Source organism: Salvia splendens, chromosome 12, assembly GCF_004379255.2.
Source record: "Salvia splendens isolate huo1 chromosome 12, SspV2, whole genome shotgun sequence".
Lineage (NCBI taxonomy): Eukaryota > Viridiplantae > Streptophyta > Magnoliopsida > Lamiales > Lamiaceae > Salvia > Salvia splendens.
In genome coordinates this window covers 1,515,458-1,542,236 of record NC_056043.1, presented here as the reverse complement: position 1 = coordinate 1,542,236, position 26,779 = coordinate 1,515,458, and the positions used below count along the sequence as shown (strand labels likewise).

Here is a 26,779-nt window from a genome sequence, read left to right as displayed (position 1 = left end):
AGTATCTCATCGTTTGTCGTTTTAGTTTACATTTTTTGAATAAGACATTATTATTATTATTATCAATAAAACTATGCATTCGCATTATAACTGTCCACACAAGGCCTTTTTAATAGATAAATCTATACTTTAAATTAAAAATTAACTGAATTATTTTATAAAATTTAAATTTAAAAAGTGCACGGAAAAAGCACAATTGTGGTACATGTCTAAATTGATTCATTCATATTCATTTGTATTTTCACAATTTGGAATATCACTCATTCAATTAATTTTGGCCCATAGATTTAATCTCTTTAATTTCAAAATATTCATGAACTTATAACTGTTGATGATGCCCTTGGTCTCAGTCAAGTAATATCCGTGAAACCTTATCCAATATCATTTACTACTTATCGCCTCTTAATATCTCATTGTTCGTCGCTTTAGTTTAATTTTTTTGAATAGATTATTATTATTATTATTATTATTATTATTAATAATAATAAAACTATGCATTCACATTGTAAATGCCCACACAATGCCTTTTTAATAGATAAATCTAGTATAGTTTAACTTTAAATATATTAAGTTAGTTAAATTATTTTATTCAATTTGAAAACTAATAAAGTGCTCGAAAAAAGCACAATTATTGTACGTGTCTAAATGTTTAATAAATATTCATTTGCATTTTCACAGCAATACCAATCATTCATTGATTTTGACCCATAAATTTAATCTGTTTAATTTCAATGAATTCACAAAGTTGTCGATAATGCCCTTGGTCTCAATTAAGTAAAAAACCTAAAACCTTGTCCAATATTAGTTATAACGCATTGCCTCGTAATATCTCATTGTTTGTCGTTTTTAATTTACTTTTTTCAATAGGACATTGTTATTATTATTATCAATAAAACTATGCACTCACTGATACGATCCCAACTGAACCACAAGCACAGTAGGAACCGAAAGTGGAACAGAGGAGAAAGAGTGACGAGGATAGGCGGACAAAGGGAGTTCGAGAGGAAGCTTGCATCGCGAAGTCGAAGCCGACAAGGAACGCGAAGCCTCCGAGCAGATTCGGCAACTTCGTTGCCAAATAGTTACTTCCATAAATATCTTTATTTTATTTTAAGCAGGAGTCGAACACTAGTCTTTTATTTTGGAATATTTTATTAATTATTTTTGCAATTGAGTCGAGCGTAATTATAAGCTCCGTCGGGTTTTCTTGTTGGTTCTTTCCCGATGTTTAGGATTAGGTCGAACCATCGGGAATATAAATAGGGCCATTTTGTTCGTAAATCATAACCTATCATGAATGAAAATATTGACTGCCCAACATCTCGTTGATATCTTGTGAAATAACCTACGAATTTGATTGCCTGACGGGGAAGCCTCTCGCACACAATCAGTTCGTGTCGCCGCCGACCCTGAAACAGGACGCCGGGAAGTTTGTTTGCCGCCGGGAGAGAGATCGGGGGCTGTTGAGGGAGGAAGCCCTTAACACTCACATGGTAACTGCCCACACAAGATCACTTTAATAAATAAATCTAGTCTACTTTAACTTTAAATAAATTAAAATTTAATTCAATTATTTTGTTAATTTTCAAATTTCAAAATGTGCACGAAAAAAACGCACATATCTAAATTGATTAATACGAAATACATATTCATCTGTATTTCCTCACTTTGAAATACTCATCCAATTAATTTGATCCAAAAATCTTAATCTCTTTAATTTAAAAAATATATGGACTCACAACGTTGTCAATGATGCCCTTAATCTCAACTAAGTTAAAAATCTGGAACCTTGTCGAATATCATTTATTAGTTATTGCCTCTTAATACCTCAACATTTGTCGTTTTAGTTTACTTTTTCTAATAGGATATTATTAATATTATCATCAATAATACTACGAATTCACGCTGTAACAGTTGGCGCAAAGAATTTTTATTGAATAAATCTAATATATTTTCCCCTTAAATAAATTAAAAGTTAGTTATTTTTTTTATTAAACTTAAATTTAAAAATAAAAATAAACCACAATCATTGTATGTATCGAATTTAATTCATACATATTCATTTGTATTTCCTCAATTTGAAATACTCATTCAATTAATTTGACCCAAAAAATTTAATCTCTTTTACATACTCGTAACGTTGTTTAAGATGACCTTTGTCTAGACTAAGTAAAAAATCGTGAACCTTGTCAAATATCATTTATTAGTTATTACCCTCTTACCTCATTATTTGTCTTTTTAGTTTAGTTTTTTAATAGGATATTATTACTATTATCATCAACAATACTACGCGTTCACACTGTAACCGTCCACGCAAAGAATTTTTATTGAATAAATCCAATATATTTTCTCCTTAAATAAATTAAAAGTTAGTTAAATTTTTTTATTAAACTTAAATTTAAAAATAAAAAACCACAATCATTATATGTATCGAATTTAAGTCAATACATATTCATTTGTATTTCCTCAATTTGAAATACTCATTCAATTAATTTGACCCAAAAATTTTAATCTCTTTAATTTAAAAATATTTACAGACTAATGACCTTGTTAATGATGACCTTTGTCTCAACTAAGTAAAAAACCCTGAACCTTGCCGAATACTATCATTTATTAGTTATTACCCTCTTACCTCATTATTTGTCTTTTTAGTTTATTTTTTAATAGGATATTATTATATTATCATCAATAATACCGCATTCACACTGTAACCGTCCACGCAAAACATTTTTATTGAATAAATCTAATTTATTCCAATATTAGTTATTGAATAAACCGTACACGTTGTCGATAATGCCCTTGGTCTCAGTTAAGTAATAACCGTGAAACCTTGTCCAATATTAGTTATTACGTATTACTTGGTAATATCTCATTGTTTGTCGTTTTAGTTTACATTTTCAATAGGACATTGTTATTATGAGCAATAAAACTATGCATTCATATTGTAACTGCTATCATTTTAATAGATAAATCTAGTATACTTTAACTTTAAATAAATTAAATTAAATTATTTTGATAATTTCAAACTTTAAAATGTGCACGAAAAAAGCACAATCGTTGCACGTATCTAAATTGATTCAAACGAAGTACATTGATACGAGGGTACTCGTATCGGTTCCGGCAGCGAGAGATTGCTGGCGAAGGGGTAGGTTCGTTCGCGGGGTCTCCCTGTCGAGCAGCCTAGATTTCTCGGCCAATTAGGGGGTTGGCGAGATGAATTTGCAGAGAAAGTAAATAACTAAAATAAAAGACGATAAAAAAGATAAATTGTATTTCTTCAATGAATGATTTAAAAGATAACAAAGGCTCCTATTTATAATACTCCCTAATAACCTAACTTATTGATCAAGAAATAAGAAAGATATGTTAAATCAATAATATATAAAATAATAGAGATATGAGAATATCTTGTAGATATACTCGTATCAACTCCCCCACGGTTAAAATTCACCTTGTCCTCAAAGTGGAAACCACGACAAAACGAAGAGTGTGGCGAACAAAAGCGTTGGCGAGGTATCCCCACTTGGATCAAATGTATACATACGCCCACGAACTCTCTCATTTCCCAGCACATCAAGCAAAACATCAACAAAATACTTATCTCCTTCCTTCCCCTCATGAGAACATCTTCCGTGAATTCGTTGGTGAGCAACTTTTGTAAGAAGGGATACAAGTACTCTTGCCAACTTCAATATTATTCCCATGCTTCTTGTACTGCCGAGATTTGAGAAGTCATCCATTAGCTGACTGGATTTATGCCTCACCCGAAGATAGTGCGTGTGACTAGGGAGCTTGTCAATGCATCCATGCATGCCCAAACATTGCACGTCATTGCACGGAGGAATCAACCGTGCATCAGCGTCGAGGAAAGTTGATCGATGATTAATACTTGTAACATTACCAACATGCCAAACCGCATATACACCTGCAATTACCTTCTTCATATCCTTAATGGAACCATCTTCGTCATCTTTCAACAAAAAAGAATCAATCTTGTTGCTCAACATTGTAATATCCAACCTGTTATGCTCCACCGCATGTATATGTTCTCGGCAAGTAAAAACAACCTTACATGGATCATCTATGCCATCTTTACTACCATAAATTGGTCCACTAACATCAACACTAGAATGAATAACAATTTCTTCCTCTTCATCATTATCAACGACAATTAATTCCATCGAGTCATACCCGAAATTGGAGTCGCACGACAGAGATATTGTGGCTGGTGGAGGCGGGATAGCAACGACAACAGGCAGCGAGCTTCTAGATGGATCGTGATGGAGATCAGCTGGGGCGGCGGCTGTCATCTGTGGTAGGGGACATGATACCGGCTCCGTGTACATGAAACTGGCTGTAGGGTCTGATGGAGGTCGTGTCGCGGCGTGTGGATCGCCCAGGCAGCGTTTGTTTGCATCCATCCGAGACGTCAATTGCTTGATAGTAGCAGTTAAACGCTCGAGCTGTGAAGCCAAGGCAGCCACCGTTAGGTTCGGTTCAGACTCCGGCGTCACTGGATCACGTGGCATGTTGAGAGGCTCCATATGGCCGACATCGTTCGTCGTTGGGAGACATTGCCAATTCGGTTGATCGGGAGGCTGCGGATATAACAATGGCGAGTCTGGATAGGAGTATCCTAATTGCACGTTCTGGCTCTGGAGGTACCAACACGATGTGGGGCTCGGCATGGGAAGTGGCGAGAGGAACGGTCTATTGAACTGGCGATGGACGTAGTCAGTGTAGGTGTATGGCATGATAGCGGAAATACGGATGATGAGATCACAATGAAAGCACCAGATGATACGAGGGTACTCGTATCGGTTCCGGCAACGAGAGATTGCCGGCGAAGGGGTAGGTTCGTTCGCGGGGTCTCCCCGTCGAGCAGCCTAGATTTCTCGGCCAATTAGGGGTTGGCGAGATGAATTTGCAGAGAAAGTAAATAACTAAAATAAAAGACGATAAAAAAGATAAATTGTATTTCTTCAATGAATGATTTAAAAGATAACAAAGACTCCTATTTATAATACTCCCTAATAACCTAACTTAGTGATCAAGAAATAAGAAAGATATGTTAAATCAATAATATATAAAATAATAGAGATATGAGAATATCTTGTAGATATACTCATATCATACATATTCATTTGTATTTTCGCAATTTGAAATACTCATTCAATTAATTTGACCCAAAAATTTTAATCTCTTTAATTTAAAAATGTATATGGATTCACAATATTGTCGATGATGCCCTTAGTCTCAGCTAAGTAAAAAATCTGGAACCTTGTCATATACTCCCTCCGTCCTATAATAAAAGTCATATTTTGTCATTTCGGTTCGTCCCACAACAAGAGTCATACTTCACTTTTACCATAAATGGTAAGTAGACCTCACATTCCACCAACTTATTTCACTCACATTTTTTTTATAAGTGAGACCCAAATTCCACTAACTTATTCAACCCAGTTTTCTTTATATTTCTTAAAACCGATGTCATAACTAAATATGACTCCAATTGGACGAATTGAGTAATATCATTTATTAGTTATTAGTACCTCTTAATACCTCAAAATTTATCGTTTTAGTTTACTTTTTTTAATAGGATATTATTACTATTATCATCAATAATACTACGTATTCACACTGTAACCATCCACGCAAAGCATTTTTATTGAATAAATCTAATTTATTTTCACTTTAAATAAATTAAAAGTTAGTTAAATTTTTTTATTAAACTTAAATTTAAATATAAAAATAAAAAATCACTATATGTATTGAAATTAATTACTACTACTATATCATTTATTAGTTATTGCCTCTTAATACCTCAAAATTTGTCGTTTTAGTTTACTTGTATTAATAGGATATTATTACTATTATCATCAATAATACTACGCATTCACACTGTAACCGTCCACGCAAAGCATTTTAATTAATTAAATCTAATTTATTTTAACTTTAAATATTTTAAAAGTTAGTTAGTAATTTTTTATTAAACCTAAATTTAAAAATAAAAAAACAATCATTATATGTATCGAAATTAATTACGACTCTATCATTTTACCTCTTAATACCTCAAAATTTATCGTTTTAGTTTACTTTTTTTAATACGATATTGTTACTATTATCATCAATACGCATTCACACTATAACCGTCCGCACAAAGCATTTTTATTGAATAAATCTAATTTATTTTCACTTTAAATAAATTAAAAGCTAGTTAAATTTTTATTAAACTTAAATTTAAAAATTAAAAAAACCACAATCATTATATATATCGAAATTAATTGAATACATATTTATTCATATTTCCAAAATTTAAAATATCACTCATTCAATTAATTTTACCTATAAACTTAATCTCTTTATTTCACAATATTCATTGACTCACAAAAATTTAGAGCGATAAATTGTGGATAAGCTGGCCCCACCGTTCTCTCATGTCTTAAATAAAGTACATTCAACTCAGAATCTCCTCCACCTCCCGGAGTAGCGCGTGGATTCCAAACACCAAATTCACCACCACAAAACCCCAGCGCGTGGAATCAAACGCCAAAATCCGCGTCACCATTTCAACCCGACCCGAATCATCGTACCGAAACAGTTGACCCGTACTGAAAGAGAGAAAATCCAGAGAGAAGAAAACCAGAAAACCAGAAATCCAAAAATCCACTTGTGAATCAAACTCCTCTCACTTCAACTATTTATTCAACAATCTTTATTATCCCTTCTCTCTCTCTCTCTCTAAAACACACACACACACAAGCACGAGCTACTTTTCAATTTAATTTTTTTACAGCATCACATTCGATAAAATCACCTGAATTTTAATTTTCCAAACTAGAGAGAGAGAGAGAGAGAGAGAGAGAGAGAGTTGTGATGGGTGGGATTAGAATTAGAAAGAGAAAGGGAATTATTGTTCGTGGGTTTATTATTTCACCTGTATTTTCCTCTTTGAATTCCCAACTCGTACTCTTTTTGTTGCTTTATCCCTACACCACGACCAAAGCAAACAAGAAAAATCGCAACTTTAATAATTATTATAGTTTTTTTTGTTTGTTGCTCAGTACTGTATACGTATGAGTAGCAGCAGTAATTAATTGGTGTATTTTATTAATCGGTATTCTCCAAATCGTCACCGCACATCTTTATCAAACTCGAGTTTTTTTTTCTGCTGTCTACCATTAATCGATAGGTTGTCTAGAGAGAGAGAGAAAAAAATTGGGGGAAATTCCAATTTTCACAAGTTCCGATTCCAATTCTATCAAAATGCCCCTTTTCTGAGCTGATTTTTGCAAGCCCTAATTTTTTTAGTTGAATGGAGGGGGATTTGTTAGTTGCTGATCTTTTTTGAGCTCTGATTTTGCGTTTTCTGGTGGAATGGAGGTTGATGAGGGAAGCGGAGGTGGTGGTGGTGGGGAAAGTGTGGGGGCGGCGAAGAAGAACTCGCCGGAGGGAGAGGGGGAGGTGAAGGTGAAGCGCAAAATGAAGACTCCTTCTCAGTTGGAAGTTCTTGAAAAAACATATGCTAGTGAGTTTTGTTTTGATTCTCTCTATGTGTATATATGTATAATTCAAGTGTTAATTTCCAAAAATGGAGTTGCTATGTGTAGTTAAGATGCCTTTTTGTGTGTGTTTGTGGACTGAATTGTGTGAAATGGCTTTGTGATCCGTGTGTGTAGTTGAGACGTATCCATCCGAAGCATTGCGGGCGGAGCTCTCGGTCGAATTGGGGCTGACTGATCGGCAGCTGCAAATGTGGTTCTGCCACCGGAGGTTGAAAGACCGGAAGCCATCCGCGGAGAAGAGGCAGAAAAAGGGCAGCGTAACCACACCTGCAGTTGCGGAGTTCACTAGTGGGATTGTGCACGAGAAGGTGGTTAGCAGCAGCGCTGATGTGGCACATGAGCCTCGCTCGGGTTTGAGTCTTTTTGGGAATGTTGACCAGCAGCTGCAGCAGCAACGAGTGGCTCATAAGGCTGGGACTGCTGTCCCGAGGATGTCGACAGATTTGCCATCCATGAGGAGATACTATGAACCGCCGCTGGCGATCTCTGAGCAAAGAGCGATTAAGTTTGTGGAAGCACAGTTAGGGGAGCCACTTAGGGACGACGGGCCAATTCTTGGGATGGAGTTTGATCCTTTGCCGCCTGGCGCCTTTGGTACTCCAATTGGTATATATCTCTCACTTGGTGACTTGGGTTTATTTCAACATTCACATATGTTAGGGAAAATTCAGATTTTTTCCCCAGTGTCTATACTCAATACTTTAGTTATTTCTCTGGTTTTTATTATCCTTCACTTGATTTTGACAGCATATTCTGTTTTTTTATTTTATCCCAATGATCTATAGAACTTTCTATAGTGAAAGAACATAATTATATGATGGGAGAACCAGAAAAGGTCATTTTAAGGAGCTATTTGCTAGTAGTTCCTTGTTGAGTGATAAGTTTGGTGGGATAATATTCCGTTGTTAATGTTAGAGACAAATGTATTCTCTCGTTTGTAGGTACCTTTGACTTCAAGGAGAGGGATGCCGTAGGCAGTACCATATTTCTTCTAGCAGGGTACGAAAGAATTTGGAGTGACAGTGAAATGAAGAATCAGTCATCTTACATATAATCTCCCTAGTCCCAACCATGAAAATAACTCCATCCCCACTAATCTTGACACGAGCAAGAGTAAGAATATATTTTATAAAGCCACAAGAGTGGCGTATCAAGTAAAACCTTTGAAAACGGTGGGGTAAATAACTGAAATAGATAGTACTATTAATTTTGTAGAAAGAAGGGATGCTTATGGATATTAGGTGATTTAAGTGGACCAGACTCTGGTGGCTAAAGAAGTTTACTCTCCCATGTGCAGATTTTTCTCTATACTTTTCGAGCTTACACATAGCATTCATTATGTATTATGCATTGTATGCCAGAACAATTTCTTACAGAAGTAGCCTAACAAATTTTCTCATATAACAGTTACATCAGACCAACAGAAACGAGCTGGACAATCCTATGACGCCCACTTATATGAGAGGATCGATGCTAAACCAATCAAGGTCAGGGATCCTTTTGGAGGCCTAGTTGGTTTCAAATTCTCCTGTTTTAAAATTACTGCAGAATCAAAGACTTTTCTTTTCATCCTTACTATGTAACTTGCATTCATCCATCTGTATTAAAATTATCAATTCTTGAGTGTAATATTTCGTACTTGTGTTTCTTTACTTGCATCTGTTTATATCAACCATAATGCAAATAGTTTTGGGAACTAAAAGTCCAACTTATCAGGGTGCCTCTAGGGCTCTCCATGAATACCAATTTCTCCCTGAAAAGCCGTCGGCAATAAATGACCCTTACGAAAGAGTTGCGCCACATTATTATGGTTCGCCCTCTGATGCTCTGAATTCTCGAGTGCCATTACCTACTGGGAGACCTATGATACGTAGCAATGAGCAAGGGGCATCTGGATATCTTCAAGGTCAAATGCCAAGTTTGAGTCTTTTGCCTCAGCAAGTCAGGCATGAAGCACACTCGTCTCCAGCTCCTGGAGAAGTAGATCTTGGTCCTCTAACAGCTCCTGTTGTCAATGCCAACATTGATTCTCAGCTTTTCATTCATCCAGGTAGTGGGTTTGATAATCAGATTGCGACACCAGAGAGGCGTGCTGTGCTGGACCCTGAGAGGTTGGAGAGGAAACGCAAGGTGCTCTTTAGTATAGTTATTGGTTTCTATACTTTTGTAAGTGTAATTATACTGTTTCGCTGGAGAGTGGAGATGCAATATTAGTGGTTTCTTCTAACATAACAGATTGCAATTATGCCATAAGACCTTTATCTGTAGTCTCTTTGGCATGACATGATCAGTTCAGAATTGAGTTATTGATTGCTGAAGTATTGGATTCCAATTTTCAGCATTTTCTTGCATGATACGTTTCAGGCTGAAGAGGCTAGAATAGCCAAAGAAGTTGAAGCTCATGAGAAAAGGATCCGTAAGGAGATGGAGAAACAGGACATTATGAGGAGAAAGGTATCGCCGCAGCTAATTATTGTCTTTCTGTATCTTGTACTTTGCTGATAAGTGTATACATTATTCCGTAGAGAGAAGAACAAATGAGGAAAGAGATGGAACGGCAAGATCGGGAACGACGAAAGGAGGAGGAAAGACTGTTGCGTGAAAAGCAGCGTGAAGAGGAGAGATGCCAAAGGGAGCAACGGCGTGAAATAGAAAGAAGAGAGAAATTTTTACAAAAGGAGTATATCAAAGTTAGTCGTCCATATTATGTTTGCTAACTTATAGTTTACTTTCCTTGATCATTTGTGCAGCTAGTAAGAGTTCTGAATCATTTCTACTATCCACTGTCACAGGCAGAAAAGATGAGGCTGAAAAAGGAAATGCGCATGGAGAAGGAGGCTGCAAAACTCAAAGCTGCTAATACCAGGGCTGCTGCTCGCAGAATTGCCAAAGAATCTGTGGAACTGATTGAGGATGAAAATTTGGAACTCATGGAACTAGCAGCCTTAAGTATGGGATTGCCCTCAATTGTGGCCCTTGACAGTGAAACTTTACAGAACCTTGATTTGCTCAAAGGTATTAAGATTGACGCACCCCAGTGTTATCCTCATCTTATCTGATCTATACTAGTCATGGTATTGACGTGCATATGGAAAAGTATGAAAAAATCCTTTTTCTGTACGTTGTTATTATCGAAACTTCATACATTCTTCTTGAGTTGCTGCAATCTTCTTGATGTACTTGCTTCAAGGCCATCATTTTATATAGTAGTATTGTTTTTTTGAGTGACTTGCGAACTTCCACTCTTTAGATAAACTCCCAGAATATCCACCCAAGTCTGTGCACTTGAAGAGGCCCTTTCATGTCCAGCCTTGGAGTGACTCGGAAGAGAACCTTGGTAATCTTCTTATGGTGAGATAACTCTTCCCGTGGAACTGTATATCATTTGATTTATTGAGGAAGATATCTTAAGGTTCGTAGTCTGTAAATTGTGTAGATTTGGAGATTCTTGATATCTTTTGCTGATGTTCTTGGTCTGTGGCCTTTCTCCCTGGATGAATTCATTCATGCACTGCATGATACTGTGAGTTTTGAAATTCGTTCTGCAAATCTTACGAAGTGATATGAAGGTTGTAGATTTATTTTATAGTTTAAAAACTGGTATCCTCCATGCTTGTAGGACCCGAGGTTGTTGGGTGAGATCCATATAGCTCTTATGAGATCCATTATTAAAGACATTGGAGACGTTGGCAGAGCATCAGACCCGAATTCTGCTGGCATCCCTGTTGGGGGGCATCCACACATTGTTGAAGGGGTTTGTTTTACTCATTGCATAATGCTAACTAATTGTGATTTTGTGATGCGTCAGAACTTAGTTATGATATGATTATCTATAACAGGCTTATGCTTGGGGTTTTGACTTGCTTAGCTGGCAGCGCCACCTTAGTCCGGTAACTTGGCCTGAAGTATTGCGGCAATTTGCTCTCTCTGCAGGCTTTGGGCCAAAATTAAGGAATTCAGATATCAAACGAGCATGTTTCCAGAATGACAGTGAGGCATGTCCTGTTCATATTGCTAAACCTTGATATATACGAATCTTATCTGCTGTTCCTTAGTCCTGCTTTTGCATGTGTATATGTATATATCTCTTGTGAAACGGCTTATATTTTAGTTTTCCATATTGAAGCTGTAAAAAATTCAAAATTTGTCTGCTTCTGTGACTGTCCTCATTAGGAAATGTTAGTTTTAGGAGTGTCAAGTGTTTGCAGAATAAAATGAGAATTTAGTTTAAAATACCCTTGGAATTGCATTGGTTCGTACGTGCTCTTATGAAAGTCTAATTATTTTAGTTAATTGCAGGGTGATAATGTTGCAGATACAATATCCAATATACGAAGTGGAAAAGCTGCTGAGAATGCTATTTCCCTTATGCAAGAAAGGGGTTTCTCAAATTCTCGAAGATCCCGGCATCGCTTAACTCCAGGAACAGTTAAATTTGCAGCATTTCATATTCTTTCACTGGAGGGAGATAAGGGACTTTCGATATTGGAAGTTGCTGAAAGGATTCAGGTAGTCAGTCTCTATTTGCTTTCTTACCCGTACAATTATCTTGTTATGCTGCTGACCAGAAATATCATTCTGCACGAAGAGATCTGGTCTTAGGGATCTCACAACAAGTAAAACTCCAGAAGCATCTATATCTGCTGCTCTATCAAGGGACACAAAATTATTCGAGAGAACAGCTCCTTCAACTTATTGTGTACGCACTCCTTATCGGAAGGATCCAATTGATGCAGAGACGCTTCTCTCTGAAGCTAGGGAGAGAGTTCGGGTACATCAAAATGGAAATGTTGATGAAGAAGAACCAGATGTTGAAAAGGATGACCTCGACAGAGATCAAGACTCTGACAGTGATATTGGCGACGATCCTTATGTTGATGACTTGGATGCTTTGGCAAATGAAAAGGAGGCTTCTCACTCCAGCAAAACAAACAAAATTGAAGATATCTCTGGATATGACAATGACAATTCCTGTAGTGAGTTGATGGAAACACCATTCTTGAAAAGCAGTGCAATGTTGACCGAATCAGTTGATGAGGTCAAAGATAATGGAATAATGGGTGCCCCATGTGTCGATGTTGTTGGGGTTAACTCTCAGGTGTCTGCCTCTGATCTTGAAGACAGCGTGGTCGATGAATCTAGTCCTGGAGAACCATGGGTTCAGGGACTCACTGAAGGGGAGTATGCCGACCTCAGCACCGAAGAGCGTCTAAATGCTCTTGTTGCCTTGATTGGTGTAGCAAATGAAGGAAATGCCATCCGCGTTGCCTTGGAGGTATGTTTTGAGTTCTGAACAAATTATTACACTCTTTTGCTTCTCTTTCTCCTACTTGATTAAGAGCTTTCCAGGAACGGCTGGAAGCTGCAAATGCATTAAAGAAGCAAATGTGGGCTGAGGCGCAACTTGATAAGCGTCGAATGAAAGAGGAGCATATTTTTAAAGTACACAGAGCTGAACTTAGCGTTCCTCATGTTATGGATAACAGGAGAAGTCCACTAAATAGTGTTCCTATGAAAAACGAGTCCTCGCCTGCGAACCCCGACTTCCAGCTGGTTGACTTGAATGATCAACATAATGAAGTACATTATATTGCTACTGAAAAGAATCCTCTAACGCCCGACTTCTCTGTGGTTTCTGAAAACTTGATGCTTCAGCAGTCTATGATTGCTGCTGAAAAGTCACGATCAGAGCTGAAAGCTTGTATTAGTCACCGGGCTGAGGAAATCTACGCATATAGGTCCTTGCCCCTTGGACAGGATCGGAGACGCAATCGATACTGGCAGTTTGTCGCATCACTTTCTCGAAACGATCCTGGATCTGGCAGAATATTTGTAGAGTTGCACAATGGTGTTTGGAGGCTTATCGACTCTGAAGAGGTATATGCAAGTCATTTCTTTACCTTTTTACTCTTTTTTAGCATGACGACTCACTCTTGTTTGGAGTCTTGTTACTTTTAATTCTTGCTGGAATCTTCAAGTATGTTCGATAAATTTACAAAGGATGTCGTCTTTTCAAGGGGTTCAAATATCTTGGATCGTTCATTATTTTCCTGCTATATTGATGGAAAAGATTGCAACTTTAGTTGACAAGATAGTCTTTTGTGTGAAATGTAGGGGTTCGATGCTTTGTTATCATCTTTGGACGTCCGTGGAACTAGAGAATCTCATTTGCATTCAGTATTGCAAAATATTGGGCCAACTTTTAAAGAGACTGCTAGGAAAAACTCTTCTTCACTTTCTGGTAGACACGATCGTGTTGATGCCGGGAAGGAAGTTAAACTTGACTTGTCTTCTCCGAAGGGAATAGCCCATGTGTCATGTTCTCCAGAACAATCGACGCCACTTGCTGCAAATCTTGTAAATAATGGAGCAGAAGAAAATGACATAAATCAAAGATATAAAGACTTTGAGTGGATATGGAAAGAATGCTTTGCTTCGGATGTATTCAGCGCATTGAAGCGCAGCACGTTGTGGCGCTGCCAGCTGCTGGAAATTTGCAACCGCTGCCGTATCTTGTACTCGTGGGAGGAAAATCACTGCCCTTTTTGTCATATGACCTACCACACTTCAAATGACACTTCGGAGTTTGCAGAGCATGTTGCTAAATGCAGGAAGAACGACGACGTCTTATTTGACCTCTCTCTTCCCCCGAGAATCGTATTGCTGAAAGTTCAGTTAGCTACGATTGAGGTTGTTTCTTCCCCCCTTTCGTTTATTGCCTAGAAATCAATTGTTTAATGATTAGTTATTTATGTCTTCATTGATTCCCTTCCATCGCCAGTTAGTCGGTTAAATCTGCTTTCTCGACTTACATGTTCCTGCCATTGCAGGCATCTATTCCCGCATATGCTCTAGATTCTGCCTGGTCAGACGAATACAGAAAATCATGGGGCAGGAAGTTGCATACGGCATTGACCGCGGAAGAGCTTCTTCAGGTCTCTTTGGTTCTTAATTCTTTATTGTCACTCGACACGTTGAATATTTGAAATGTTTCATTTCGTTCGGCATTGTTGAATCTAATGTCGAAATACATGGCGTATATGCTCTCTTTTTCTTTACTAAATGTCGACTTGCTGCTCAGTGCTTGACGTTGCTGGAAGATAACATCAAGAGGGAGTTTTTGTCGGTGAGCTACGAGACCTCATCGGAGATATTGAGTTCGTCCAAAGTCGCAGAGAGTTCATCAAGACCTGGAGTGGTCCCGATACCTCCATGGATGCCTCGTACTGCACCTGCTGTTGCTTTACGGCTCATGGATCTTGATACGTCCATCTACTATTCGCACGAGCAGAAGGAAAGATGTCAGAAAGACGACAAAGACGGTTACTTCAATGTAAGGATTTTTTCTTAATAGATCTAATAGGGTATTTATCGGTCCTCCCCCGCTTGAATTTAACTGTGTCGAACGTCCTGCTCGTCCAGAATTTTTCGCCAATGTATTCTACACTTGGGTGTTCTGTGGATAATAATCCGTCCCAAGCTGGATCTCGACTGGATAACGGCCGGGGAGATCTCCGAAATGGCCGAGCCAAGCGAGGACGGGGACGTCCAAAAGGTCCGAGCCGCACGCGTGGAGGAAAAATGCTGGGTAGGGCGGCTACTAATGCTCAAGAGGAACCATGTAAACAGTTGCCGGGTTGGAGAGGGCGGACACGTGCACGAGGTCGAGGTGGCAAGAAAGGCCGCCGTTCGATTAGAAGCCGACAAAAGCCTGCTCCGAGAGTGGCTGGGAATGCTTTCAACAAAAGAGGCAGCAAGGGCATTATCGGTGACGATGATACCGCGGAGGTACACGAAGACGGGGACTGGAATTTGGCAGCTACCCCGGTTGAAATCGAGGGTGCCGAGAATGTTAGCAGCTCCGAAGGATCAGAGTTCGATAATGACAACTATCACGATCACGAGATCGGGAATGGTCGAGCTTCAGCCGACGAATTTGGCGACCTTTATGCGGAAAGTGGGGATTTTGCCGAGAATGTAGAGTACGGGAAAGGCATCGAGCGTGGCGAAGACGCGGACGGCGTTGATTACGACGACGAAGAATACAATGATGAGGAAGATGAAGATGTTGACGATGGCGTGGATGAACACGGACACTACGTCGAAGGATACGTCGACGACGACTATCAAGAGGAAGAGGGAAACCGGTCTCCCGGCGAGGAGCGGGTCGAGAATGCAGGGAGGAGCTCGGACGGGGAATCGCTGTCGTCGTCTTCCTCCGAGTACAGTTACTAACGCTTGGCACCTCAAGAAAGGAAGATACTTACAATGCAGTAGTATAATTGTAATCAATAATTCTACCTCATCCTTTATTTGGAGCCGTAACCGGATAGTGTTAGGCATCAAACGACGACGTTTTGCTGTTTAAGGAACGTAGTTGATGAAGTAGTGTAATTTTTCTGTGTTTCAAATACTTAAAATCAATGGATGAGTGAAGTATGCATCCATCCATAGATGAAATTATTTGATGATTTCATACCTTAAAATAATTCAATTATTTTAGTGTTTTAATAAATCAAGATTGTCCCTAAAAGTCAAAATAACTTCTTTTCTGGATAATAGTATTAGTTTGGTTAAATTTTGGCCATTCTAAAGAGATTTCAAATGAAATATTTAATCACAAAGTTTTAATTTTTCTCGATTGTTACGTATACGTATGTACAATATGACGTGTGTGGTGATGATTGAAACAACTTGTTTAGTTAAAATAAGAAAAGAAAGAAAAATTAATTACTACTACTATTATTTTAACGAAACAAAGTCGTTTTGATTATAAAAATTAAATTTAATATTTTGGTTTTAAATTATATGGAACCGACTAGAATTTGACAAAACTCTGTAATTTATGTCTGAAAATAGAAACTTCATACTCTTGATAGATAGACGAATAGGACCATACTTTTGAATTGGACATTAATCATTAGTTGGATTCGAACCAAGCACCCTACACCGTACCATATACAGTAAATAAAAAAAATGCACAACTTTAATAAAGAGAAAAATTACCACTTTGGGAATGTAACTTATGTAAATGGTAAAATGAAAAGTACAGCATTTTTTGAAGCATATTCCTCAGTCGTTAGTTATTCGCCACATATATGTGGAAAGTAACATATCATGCCGTATGCTTGTTTTTATTTGGACATTATTGTTATCTTCCGTACCATTTTTTAAATATTTTAGAAATTAGACTATATATTTATTATAAAACGTTTCAATAGTATCAATCTTTTTTATAATAATTTACCTCTCTTTGAATTTTGCACAAGTTTAGGACATAGACTAAGATATTCTTTCTTTTTTTTATAAACCAAAAATCTTAAACCATATAAGAGTGGTGAGAGAGAGTACAAGATACTAACAACCCAACAACAATAAAAAAACACAAACACAAACGATATCTCAACAACCACTGAGTTGATAAGAAAATGAAGACAACAAGAGTCAAAGGCAAAGGACAACAAGCAAAACACTAACCGGTAACACCAAAGCAGCTAGCACCACCCAAAAACCACTCGATACCAAAGTAGACACCAAACAAGAGAAGAAACAAGCACTCCCCCAACAAGGCAGTCATCTCTGCGTGGTCTCGTTCCCCTTGCCCACATTTTGATATCATTGAAGTTTTCCATAACATGTCCCGGTGAGAATGAAACTTCGGGCACCATCCTCTCATCTAAAATTCAAGGCATCAAAAAATAAATTTCTTCTCAAAATTTCAGTTAGGTTTGAACTTTTAAAAAATGATCTTATTCCAAATATCCTAGATTGACAAAAAAATAACATAGAATAAAACAATCTAACATATTCATCTAATGGCATCTTGAAGGATAAATGATTTCTATCTTCTAGACATCTCGAAGTTTGTGACAGCTTGTCCTAAGATTTAAGACATTTCTTAATGTTTGTTTTTTTTTTTTTTGTTTTTTTTTAAAAATTAACTTCTAACATATTCATCTAATGGCATCTTGAAGGATAAATGATTTCTATCTTGTAGACATCTCGAAGTTTGTGACAGCTTGTCCTAAGATTTAAGACATTTCTTAATGTTTGTTTTTTTTTTTGTTTTTTTTTAAAAATTAACTTCATATATTTATATCATATAAAGGAGGAAATTACAAATCAACTCCTATAACAAGGAGGAAAGACAAATTACGCCACCCAGGGTTCGAACTCGAGACCTCCAGGATGGACGCGGTATCCAGCACCCTTTACCGCTAGGCCAAGGGGCTTGGATATATCTTAATGTTTGGTTAAGGATGAATGATTTCCTTGTTCCTTATAAATGTCCTCTATTATATTTAAGTTTTTGTAGCTTTCATACGTTTAAGAAGAAAAAAGATAATCAAATTGGAGATGTAGAGAAACGAAATTATTTCTCAGCTTAATGACAAATTCATCACATTCCCCTATTATGATATTTAACAAAATCTTTCCTCAGTCATATGATTATTTTATTTTACGATTGGATAGTTAAAATCATATATATATACCTCCAAAATACCAACGAAAATGTGAAGCTTATACATACAAACAAACTAATGGCAACCACAAGAATAAAATAATTATACATATGAACATACATTTATTAATTTACAAATAATTTTTTTGTTTTATATTATACTAATATAAAATAAATATTTGTAGTAACTGTTTGCATGATTAGTTGTCTTAGTTTGTCCAACCATTGTCTTTTTTCAGTATATCTAAAATTTTATAATTTGCATGATATATACACACAAATTATTTGTTAAGTACTCACCATATTTAATAGAGTCCATATTTTAATTTACATTAATACACACATTTAAAAAAATAAAGGCAACGGAGAATCGAATTACGAGACTAGTCGGAATATTACAAATCACGGGTCTTGTCTGAGGCCGTTTTTGACATATTAAAGTTTATAGTATATTTTTACTCGTAAAAATGATCGATGATTGTAAACGACCTCGTGAGTTGTTCACATCTCAGCTCAATCCCTTGCGATCAAGCTTGTTAAATATTTTAATGCGAAGGTATATAATCATAATTAACTAATGTAGTTCATATGTCTAAACTACAATAAACAATAATTATAACGTTAACTAACTTTCTAAATATTGTATTCAATCTCAAAGTCAAATTAATCTTAAATTCTAAATGGCCCACTAAAGATTTGTGTGTGTGATTGATCATCAAGAAGCATCTCCATGTCTCATAACACAAGACATTTTAAAATACTCACACACATATATAAACAAATTCCTAAATTATTTATAATTACTCACACACACATGTGTATGTGTGTGTGAGAAAGAGAGAGTTGATAATTGTAACAAGTCTATAATTCAATAATTGAAGAAAGGTGGGGCAATCTTAATAGGGTGGACCTCGTTGACACAAGTCCTAATAAAATATGTACAAAATAGTTTGACGACCTTTGGTACTACTCTAAAATTAAATCAAGAAAACAACAACGATAATTTAATTTTGAATTTTAATAGGGTCCCATTTGTGGTGACATAGTAGCATGTCCACAATTAATTAAGACAATTGGTGTCTTTTCTTAAAAAATGTTATAGTCCAAATAAAATGGTTCAATCATGGTCCCAAAATCCACACTTCATCATACCCCCACCATTTTATAAGATAAACCCCTTCTAGGTCCATGAAAACAACTCCTTTCACAAACAACTACACTCAAATTTATTTTTCAGGTTGCACAATCTTTGCTTCATTGATTAGTTGGACATCATGATGAAATTGATATATATTTATAGAGATAGAAAGAGATATATCTTTTCTAGTAATTAAATAATCGATCGATGTGTATCACTGTTTTTGTATAATGGTTGATCCAAGTTAGATCAAGACTCGACTATTAGAAATTAGTCACTCACCCTTTAAAAGGCCTTATAAGGGGAGGGTTATCCATACTTTTATAGGTGAGCTAGGATCGTTACCAAGTTGATGTGAGACAAGATATTAAGAATTTTAACATCGACCTCATGGTGTGGATCAATCCCCCTGTTGGGTATATATAAGTATTGTCCAACTTTTCCAATTAATCTGAGGCCTTTTGAGGGTAATCCAAAAATAAATTCGTGCCGACAGGCATCACCCCAAACGGACAATATCAAACTAATGTGTACTCGATGATCCCAACACTCCGTACTTCGTTCTTCGTCTATCGTTCATTGTAAGTAACAAGCACCACCCAACATAAATGATTATTTTATTACTAGTTTTTTTTGCCTAGATGTTATTTACATCCTATTTATTTACAAATATACCTTCTAAGCTATTTCCTTTCTCTTCCAATTTCTAACGCTAAAATATAATCTTGGAGGAAATTAAGCTGAAAGACACGGTGAAAAAGTCTATTTTTGATAAGTATAAATACACTCGTTTTTCTCTGTTCATACTACTTTTGTCTTGCTCAACATGAATTATGATTGTGAGTTAAGTGATGTTGATTCTTTTATTATTATTTAATAAATCTTATACCCCAAAAATGTCAATTTAGGTGGGTCACGAATTTAGGTATTAAGAGGATAAATATTCTTATTGTGTAGGAGTATTTTATAGTAAAAGACAGTTGTTTGTAGTATATATATTATTGTATTTAATTGTTTTATACATTTTGTACGATCATAAATTATTATTTGTATAAATAGAATTGTGGGTATATTAGTATATACACCTTTATAGAATAGACCAAAAAGTCAATATTTATGAAGTCCATATATAAATCGTTTAATCATTAATTTTTTGATATACATGATTCATCAAAACCAAATCCAATGATTGCATGAAATTACAAGGAGATAAATTATGAGTTTGATAAAATATCATTATGTTTCTTCTTGATTAAATATAATTACATTTGGGTATAAATAATACGATGTATAGTATTGTTTAAATACCATCACACATGATGTTATAATGATATTATTTTCCATTATAGCATGTTTGTTAATAACTCGAAGTCTTTATTTTACTAGATCTAATTAAACATTTTTCGATAATTAGATCTAATTAAGCATAAATTCAAGAAATACTCAACACTTTTTTCAAAAGTATAATAATAGTGTAGAATATATTCAGTACAGATACTACACATGAAATTATTACATATATGAAAATTTAATTTGGACCAAAATATCTTAAGAAGTGACTTCACAAAATGATTTGATTTTTGCAAAGGAAAAAAAATAAAAAAAGATGAAAAATGAAACAAAACAAAAAAGAAAAACTTAAATGTCGGTTTTGAGCATATGAGACAAATTATTTCAATAAAAATCTAACTTGTGTGGTAGAAATTCTAGAGGTTCTTCTTTCATGTCCTAGATTTCTTTATACTAGTATTACATGAAATTCCTAATACTCTACCCATATATGTATCAACTCTAGTTATAAAACACTCAAGAGATATATTCATATTAAAAGAGTATTTAACTTCTTGTGTTTTCAAGAGGTATATTTTTGTGCATATTTTTAATAGGAAAAGAATTAAAATAGTAGTAGTAACTTTTTTATATACCATAGATAACTTCAGTTTTTTTATTTTTGCTCAAGTAAGTTGGAGCATGAAGGAAATTTATAAAAAAGAAGTGAAGAATGCCAGGAATAAAAATAAATAAATTATCATGGAGTAATATTCCAATAAAAGATTTTGGCTCAAAATGGCAAAGAGATGCAAAGGGCATCAATCATTCTATTTTGATAATGCAATTTTCCATAATTATTTCTATTGATATATATAGAAAGTATACGTCATGATTTTGATATATTTACTTTAATAATTAATGTGATGGAGTTTTTCAATTAATAATAAAATGAACAAATATTAAATTTGAAGGAGACTATGACTTGATTGTGACTATCCTTATACAGGGTCCCATGACGTAAGACAATCTTGTTTTTGGGTATAGGCAAGTACTTGACTAAGTCAACGTGAGCTTCATAATTGCATCAAACGTAACTTAGTTGATTTATATAATTAATATACAAAAAATTGAAGTATATCACAATATAACATAAATGAAAAAATATTATTAGTATGAAAAAGGAGAAAATAAAAGAAAAAATTAAAATATCAACATATCTTATTTTTCTCATGAATTTACTCTGACTTATTTTATAATGATGTCGTTCGACGTTTAACGTTTAAGACTGATTTGATATTGAGTACAGTTCTAAATTTGTAAACACAAAATGCATATCTGGGGATTTACTGTTGATAATGTAATAATTACAAGTATCACATTAAATGACGAAAAATTAAAATAGGTCTTTGTAGATATTCTTCTCAAGTAAATCCGAAATTTAGACAAAACTAGAATTTGATGAATCTCTTAATTATGACCGTAAGCCAAAGTAACAACGTGCCGTTTAGGTATAGACAGGATAAGATTATGATATTGCCTTTTTCATTTCATTGATTTTCAACCACATTTTCCAAGATTAAAATCAGATTTAAGTCATTAATCATTTCTGACTTTTTACAACATTTGATTGGGTTGAGTACAAATCCATTCCACATCGGGGAGTTTGAGGGAAGTTAGAAGATATATATAAATCCTGTCTAACCCCAATTGATTTGAGGCCTTTTGGGAATGACCCAAAAACAAATCCGAGCGGGCTTGACCCAAAACGGATAATATCAAACGTCTATTGCCTGATCTGTCTGTTCCCGATATGATCTGGTTTGAGGGGGAGGTTTGTTGAGTCCAAACTCTCCCTTTTGGGAGTGATCCAAAAATAAATATGGGCGGGCTTCACCTAAAGCGGATAATATCAAACGTCTGTTGCAGTCGACAATCTGAACAAGTGGTATCAGAGCCAGGTCGACTGCGTCTGTCTGTTCCCGATGTGATCTAGTTCGAGGGGGAGGTTTGTTGAGTACAAACTCATCCCACATTGGGAGTCCGAGGGAAGTTGGAAGTGTATATAAATCATGTCCAATCCTAATTAGTTTGAGATATTTTGAGAGAGACTCAAAAATAAATCCGTGCGAGCTTAACCCAAAGCGGACAATATCAAATGTCGGTTGCAGTCAAAACTCAAAAGGTGAAGAAAAATAATCGGACAATTAAACATCCCAAAACACAAAGATAACGAAAGGGATAAAAGGCCCATCATTATTAATCATTACGGCTTTATTTGAATTTTTTTAGTCAATTATTGGATAATGAATAATAAAAAAATTGACTTTTTTTAATGGAGGTTTATAATTATTTTGTTGACAATATTTCATGTAAAGATATAATGAGTGCATATGGCAAATTAAGCCTCACTATATAATAATACATTATACAAGAATACTAAATATAGCATGGGTACATTTCACTATTATACTCCACTATGATATATACAAATAAAATCCTTTTAAAAAAGAATTTCGTAAAAGTATTATGTACGTGGTGCTCACCCGACTTCAAAATTCGGTATACTACTATTTACTCCATATGTCCTATTTTAGGAGTCCTAACTGAGTTTAATACAGATTTAAAAAATATAAAAAAACTTAATAAAAATAAAATAGTGAATCATGGATCTCATTTTTATATAATAAATTTGAGTGGAATTAGATTATTTGTTGTAGGACCTCTTACCATTTACTCCTATTGTCCCATAAAAATATGTATATATGATATGAAATGAGAATTAAAATAAAATTAGTAAAGTAAAAGAGATGAAGGAAATGATAGTTAAAGTAGTGTTAGTGAATAGTGAGACCCACATTATTATTAATGTTTTAATGGTGGTATGAGTTATAAATAATTTAATGTATATGGATAATAACTTTTGATAATTACCTTTTTTACAAATGAAAATATCCATATTTTTATGGGATGAACAAATAAAAAGTGTACATATTTTTATAGGATAGAGAAAGTATAAAATATTATAACCAGAATCCTAATATGGAATGAACTAAAATGAAATTTTAATACTCTTATTTATTTTTGGAAATGCGAATACAATTTCTAGAAATATGGGCAAAAGTTGGTGGCAACCCACTCTCTACATTCTCAAAAATCCATCAGCTTCAACAAACATAAATTAATTGCTGCAAAACACATATTTCCGCTGATGCGAAGTTTACATCGCAAGCAATCCATACTTAGCATCCAAACAGAGAGAGAAAGAGATTAATCAAGCCTCAAACTGATCGGAATCACTCGATCGAAGACTAATGCTGGCTGTCTCCCCGCTGAGAAACCCCAAGAATGAATCCGAAGGCGAAATGGAAGGCCTCTCAATCGACGACGCCGAATTCCCCGATTTCTCCGGCGTCAATCTCCTCGACAGCATTGATTTCGACGATCTCTTCCTCGGAATCGGCGACGGCGACGTTTTGCCCGATCTCGAAATGGATCCCGAGCTCCTCGCCGAATTCTCCGCCACCGCCAGCGACGAATCGGAGCTGAGAACCACGCCGCTCGACAAATCGGACGACGAGAACAGCTCGGGAAATCAACCGATCGAGATTACTCCGGCGGATCCGGAGGAAGCTATTTCTGTTAAAGGTGAAACGAATCCGTCGCCGAAGGAGACTGACAGAGGAAGAAAATCAATCTCTCACAGCTCCAAAAACTCTTCGACGAAGAGGAAAGTTAAGGTAATTAACTAATTGCTTACTGCTAATTAATTAATTAATATGATTAATTAATTAATTAATCATAATTATTTCTTCGTTACGAATTGATAAACAGATTTTCATTTTCCCCCAAATTTTCTCTCTCATATTTATGAATCTCCCGCGCTTCATGAGAAAGCCTACGTATATAGAGAGATCACGAGAATCTGCGTGTAATTTTAATTTTTAAAAATGGAATGAAGATTTGAACTGTGTGTAGGTGGATTGGACGCCGGAGCTTCACCGGCGGTTTGTGCAGGCGGTGGAGCAGCTCGGCGTTAATAAAGCGGTTCCTTCTAGAATTCTCGAGCTCATGGGAATCGATTGCCTCACTCGACACAACATTGCTAGCCATCTTCAAGTACGTATATTAATTTTGTTCGTACGCTTAATTAATTACAGAGAAAATTGTGATTTTAATTGTCCCATGAAACTAATTTTTAGATAATTATGTGATGCTTATTTAATGAGATGAAGCATAGCTTCCACATTGCGGTGAGTTGCAAACCACAATCGTGAGTCGAAAATTCCAACTTTCACGAGACCACCAGTTTTAGCGAAAATTAGTCCCAAATGGTAGAAAAGATACCGTTTAATTTGAAAATTATAGAAGTAAGCAGAAGTGAAAAAAGAGGTGTGATTTAAATGATATTTTTTCTTTTATTAAAATCATGTAATTGTTCTTGGATTTTGAGAATTTTGAAGTGGAGTTTTCACATTATTTCTCTTTTCAGTTAGTCAAATGAAATCCTGAACATGTCTGCAAAAAGCTTTGTCTTTTACAAATTTGAGTGGCTTTAATTTCTTCTCTCTTTAATCTTGGTGGTAAAAAGTAGGTCACGTTTTGCCAAAATTTTTACATCTTTCTTCAATCATAATAGGTTAAAAAGTGAATTCATTTTATTCTTTTCCTTCATAGAGTATACTATTAAAGTTTAAAGCTATATATGCATGTAACATACCATAAAATATATAATATTCAATAAAGTTACTAAAATTAATTCACATAATCAGAAATACCGGTCCCATCGGAAGCACTTGCTGGCCCGCGAAGCCGAGGCTGCGGGCTGGAGCCAGAGGCGTCAGGTGTATGCTGCCTCGGCGGGCGTGAAGAGAGAGCATGTAAGCCCTTGGATTGCACCAACAATGGGGTTTCCACCGGTGACTTCAATGCCTCATTTTAGACCCCTACATGTGTGGGGCCATCCATCCGTCGACCAATCAGTGATGCCCATGTGGCCAAAGCATCTAACCCCTCCGCCACCGCCACCACAAGGTTGGCATCCAACACCACCGCTGCCGCTCGGTGACCATTCGTTTTGGCTACCCCACCACCACCATGTAAGTGTTTGTAACATGCACTCTTGATTATACATTTCTTGTTTATTCTAATAATTTATGTGTATGTATGTATGTATATATATAGGTGCTTACTCAGGGTACGCCTTGCTTCCCGCCGCAGATGACGGTAATGGCGAAACCTTCGTCTATCATGTTCCAGTCTCGTATTTTATAAAATGAATAAAATAGATTAACAATTTTTGCCGGGTTTTTGCATTATTATTCCAGGGGTTTCCAACTCCGGCGGTTGCATGCATACCGCCTCCAACCATGTACAAAATCGAGCAAGCTAGCGTCGGTCCTCCTTCCGACCTTCACCCGGTGAGCCCCTTTTTCTAGCATACATGTCTCTTGAATTGTATAAATTCCTCCACCCTTTAATTAGGTCAAATTGACAAAAAAAAATCATGGAATTAGGACAAATTATGTCAACCCGAAATAATATTGTCAACTATGCATGTACAAAAATGCTGGTGAGCTAAAAAATATTACTACTATTTATACAAAAAATTAGGCTAGTCTGATTGAAAAACATTAATAATATATTACACGTAGGCAACCATATTGTTTCGCATGAAATAATCCCGAACAAATCCAAAGGTTTTCTTAGCTGATTTTTTATAGCTTTGTGACTAACCAAAATCTCACAAAACTTCTACTATAATTTTTCCAAAAATATACCCTTGAATTAATACTCGAATACTGCTATTTAATTCATTTGGAATTACTACTTTTACACATGGACCATTTATGGAGATAAGAATAAGATGATTCGTTTTAGAAGCATGTGACTATAGAAAAGTGTATTTGTTTTTAACATAGGAAACAAAACTAAATAAAAAGAAGTTTGATTTAATACACTACTATAAACATAACACATCCACGGTGGTTGCAGTCAAAGGAGAGCGTAGACGCGGCGATCGGAGACCTGCTGTCGAAGCCGTGGCTTCCGCTGCCGCTGGGGCTGAAGGCGCCGTCTGTGGACAGCGTGGTGGTGGAGCTGCAGCGGCAAGGGGTGGCGAAAGTGCCTCCGGCTTGCGGCTGACTCCATCGTATATTTCTTGGGAGGTTTATGACCAAGAAAAAAAAATCCAATTCGACGACATTTCCACAGCACAATTGGATCATCATCTAAAGTGCTCTCTCTTTCTTGTGAATTAATTGTATGGTGATGCTTTGCAATTAACTTTTTGTAATGTTAATCATCTTATGATCATGAAAAAAATAGAGTATTATGCGGCTATAA

At 35.9% G+C, this 26,779-nt stretch overlaps 2 protein-coding genes across 2 annotated transcripts; both read left to right on the top strand.

Moving 5' to 3' along the window:
- Positions 1 to 6,675: 6,675 nt before the first annotated feature.
- Positions 6,676 to 16,080, top strand: LOC121757253 (homeobox-DDT domain protein RLT2-like). The gene is made up of 18 exons (XM_042152779.1): positions 6,676 to 7,528; positions 7,680 to 8,171; positions 8,973 to 9,052; positions 9,282 to 9,695; positions 9,930 to 10,019; positions 10,091 to 10,255; positions 10,358 to 10,580; positions 10,816 to 10,916; positions 11,002 to 11,088; positions 11,185 to 11,319; positions 11,405 to 11,560; positions 11,865 to 12,074; positions 12,154 to 12,840; positions 12,915 to 13,442; positions 13,680 to 14,255; positions 14,396 to 14,500; positions 14,647 to 14,898; positions 14,988 to 16,080. Exons 1-18 carry the CDS (start codon positions 7,378 to 7,380, stop codon positions 15,798 to 15,800), a joined length of 5,265 nt encoding a protein of 1,754 aa, XP_042008713.1. The 5' UTR covers positions 6,676 to 7,377; the 3' UTR covers positions 15,801 to 16,080.
- A 7,451-nt stretch (positions 16,081 to 23,531) lies between these two features.
- On the top strand, positions 23,532 to 26,779 carry LOC121758650 (transcription activator GLK1-like). Its single transcript, XM_042154027.1, has 6 exons — positions 23,532 to 24,174; positions 24,413 to 24,553; positions 25,207 to 25,533; positions 25,619 to 25,660; positions 25,762 to 25,854; positions 26,429 to 26,779. The coding sequence occupies exons 1-6, from the start codon at positions 23,749 to 23,751 to the stop codon at positions 26,576 to 26,578; spliced, it is 1,179 nt and encodes a 392-aa protein (XP_042009961.1). The 5' UTR covers positions 23,532 to 23,748; the 3' UTR covers positions 26,579 to 26,779.

Coding starts and splice junctions, on each gene's coding strand:
- LOC121757253 (XM_042152779.1), top strand. CDS start 7,378: ATGGAGGTTGATGAGGGAAGCGGAGGTGGTGGTGGTGGGGAAAGTGTG. Junction 10,917..11,001: donor ACCTTGGTAATCTTCTTATG/GTGAGATAACTC, acceptor TAAATTGTGTAG/ATTTGGAGATTCTTGATATC. Junction 13,443..13,679: donor GGCTTATCGACTCTGAAGAG/GTATATGCAAGT, acceptor TGTGAAATGTAG/GGGTTCGATGCTTTGTTATC.
- LOC121758650 (XM_042154027.1), top strand. CDS start 23,749: ATGCTGGCTGTCTCCCCGCTGAGAAACCCCAAGAATGAATCCGAAGGC. Junction 24,554..25,206: donor ACATTGCTAGCCATCTTCAA/GTACGTATATTA, acceptor TCACATAATCAG/AAATACCGGTCCCATCGGAA. Junction 25,534..25,618: donor GGCTACCCCACCACCACCAT/GTAAGTGTTTGT, acceptor GTATATATATAG/GTGCTTACTCAGGGTACGCC.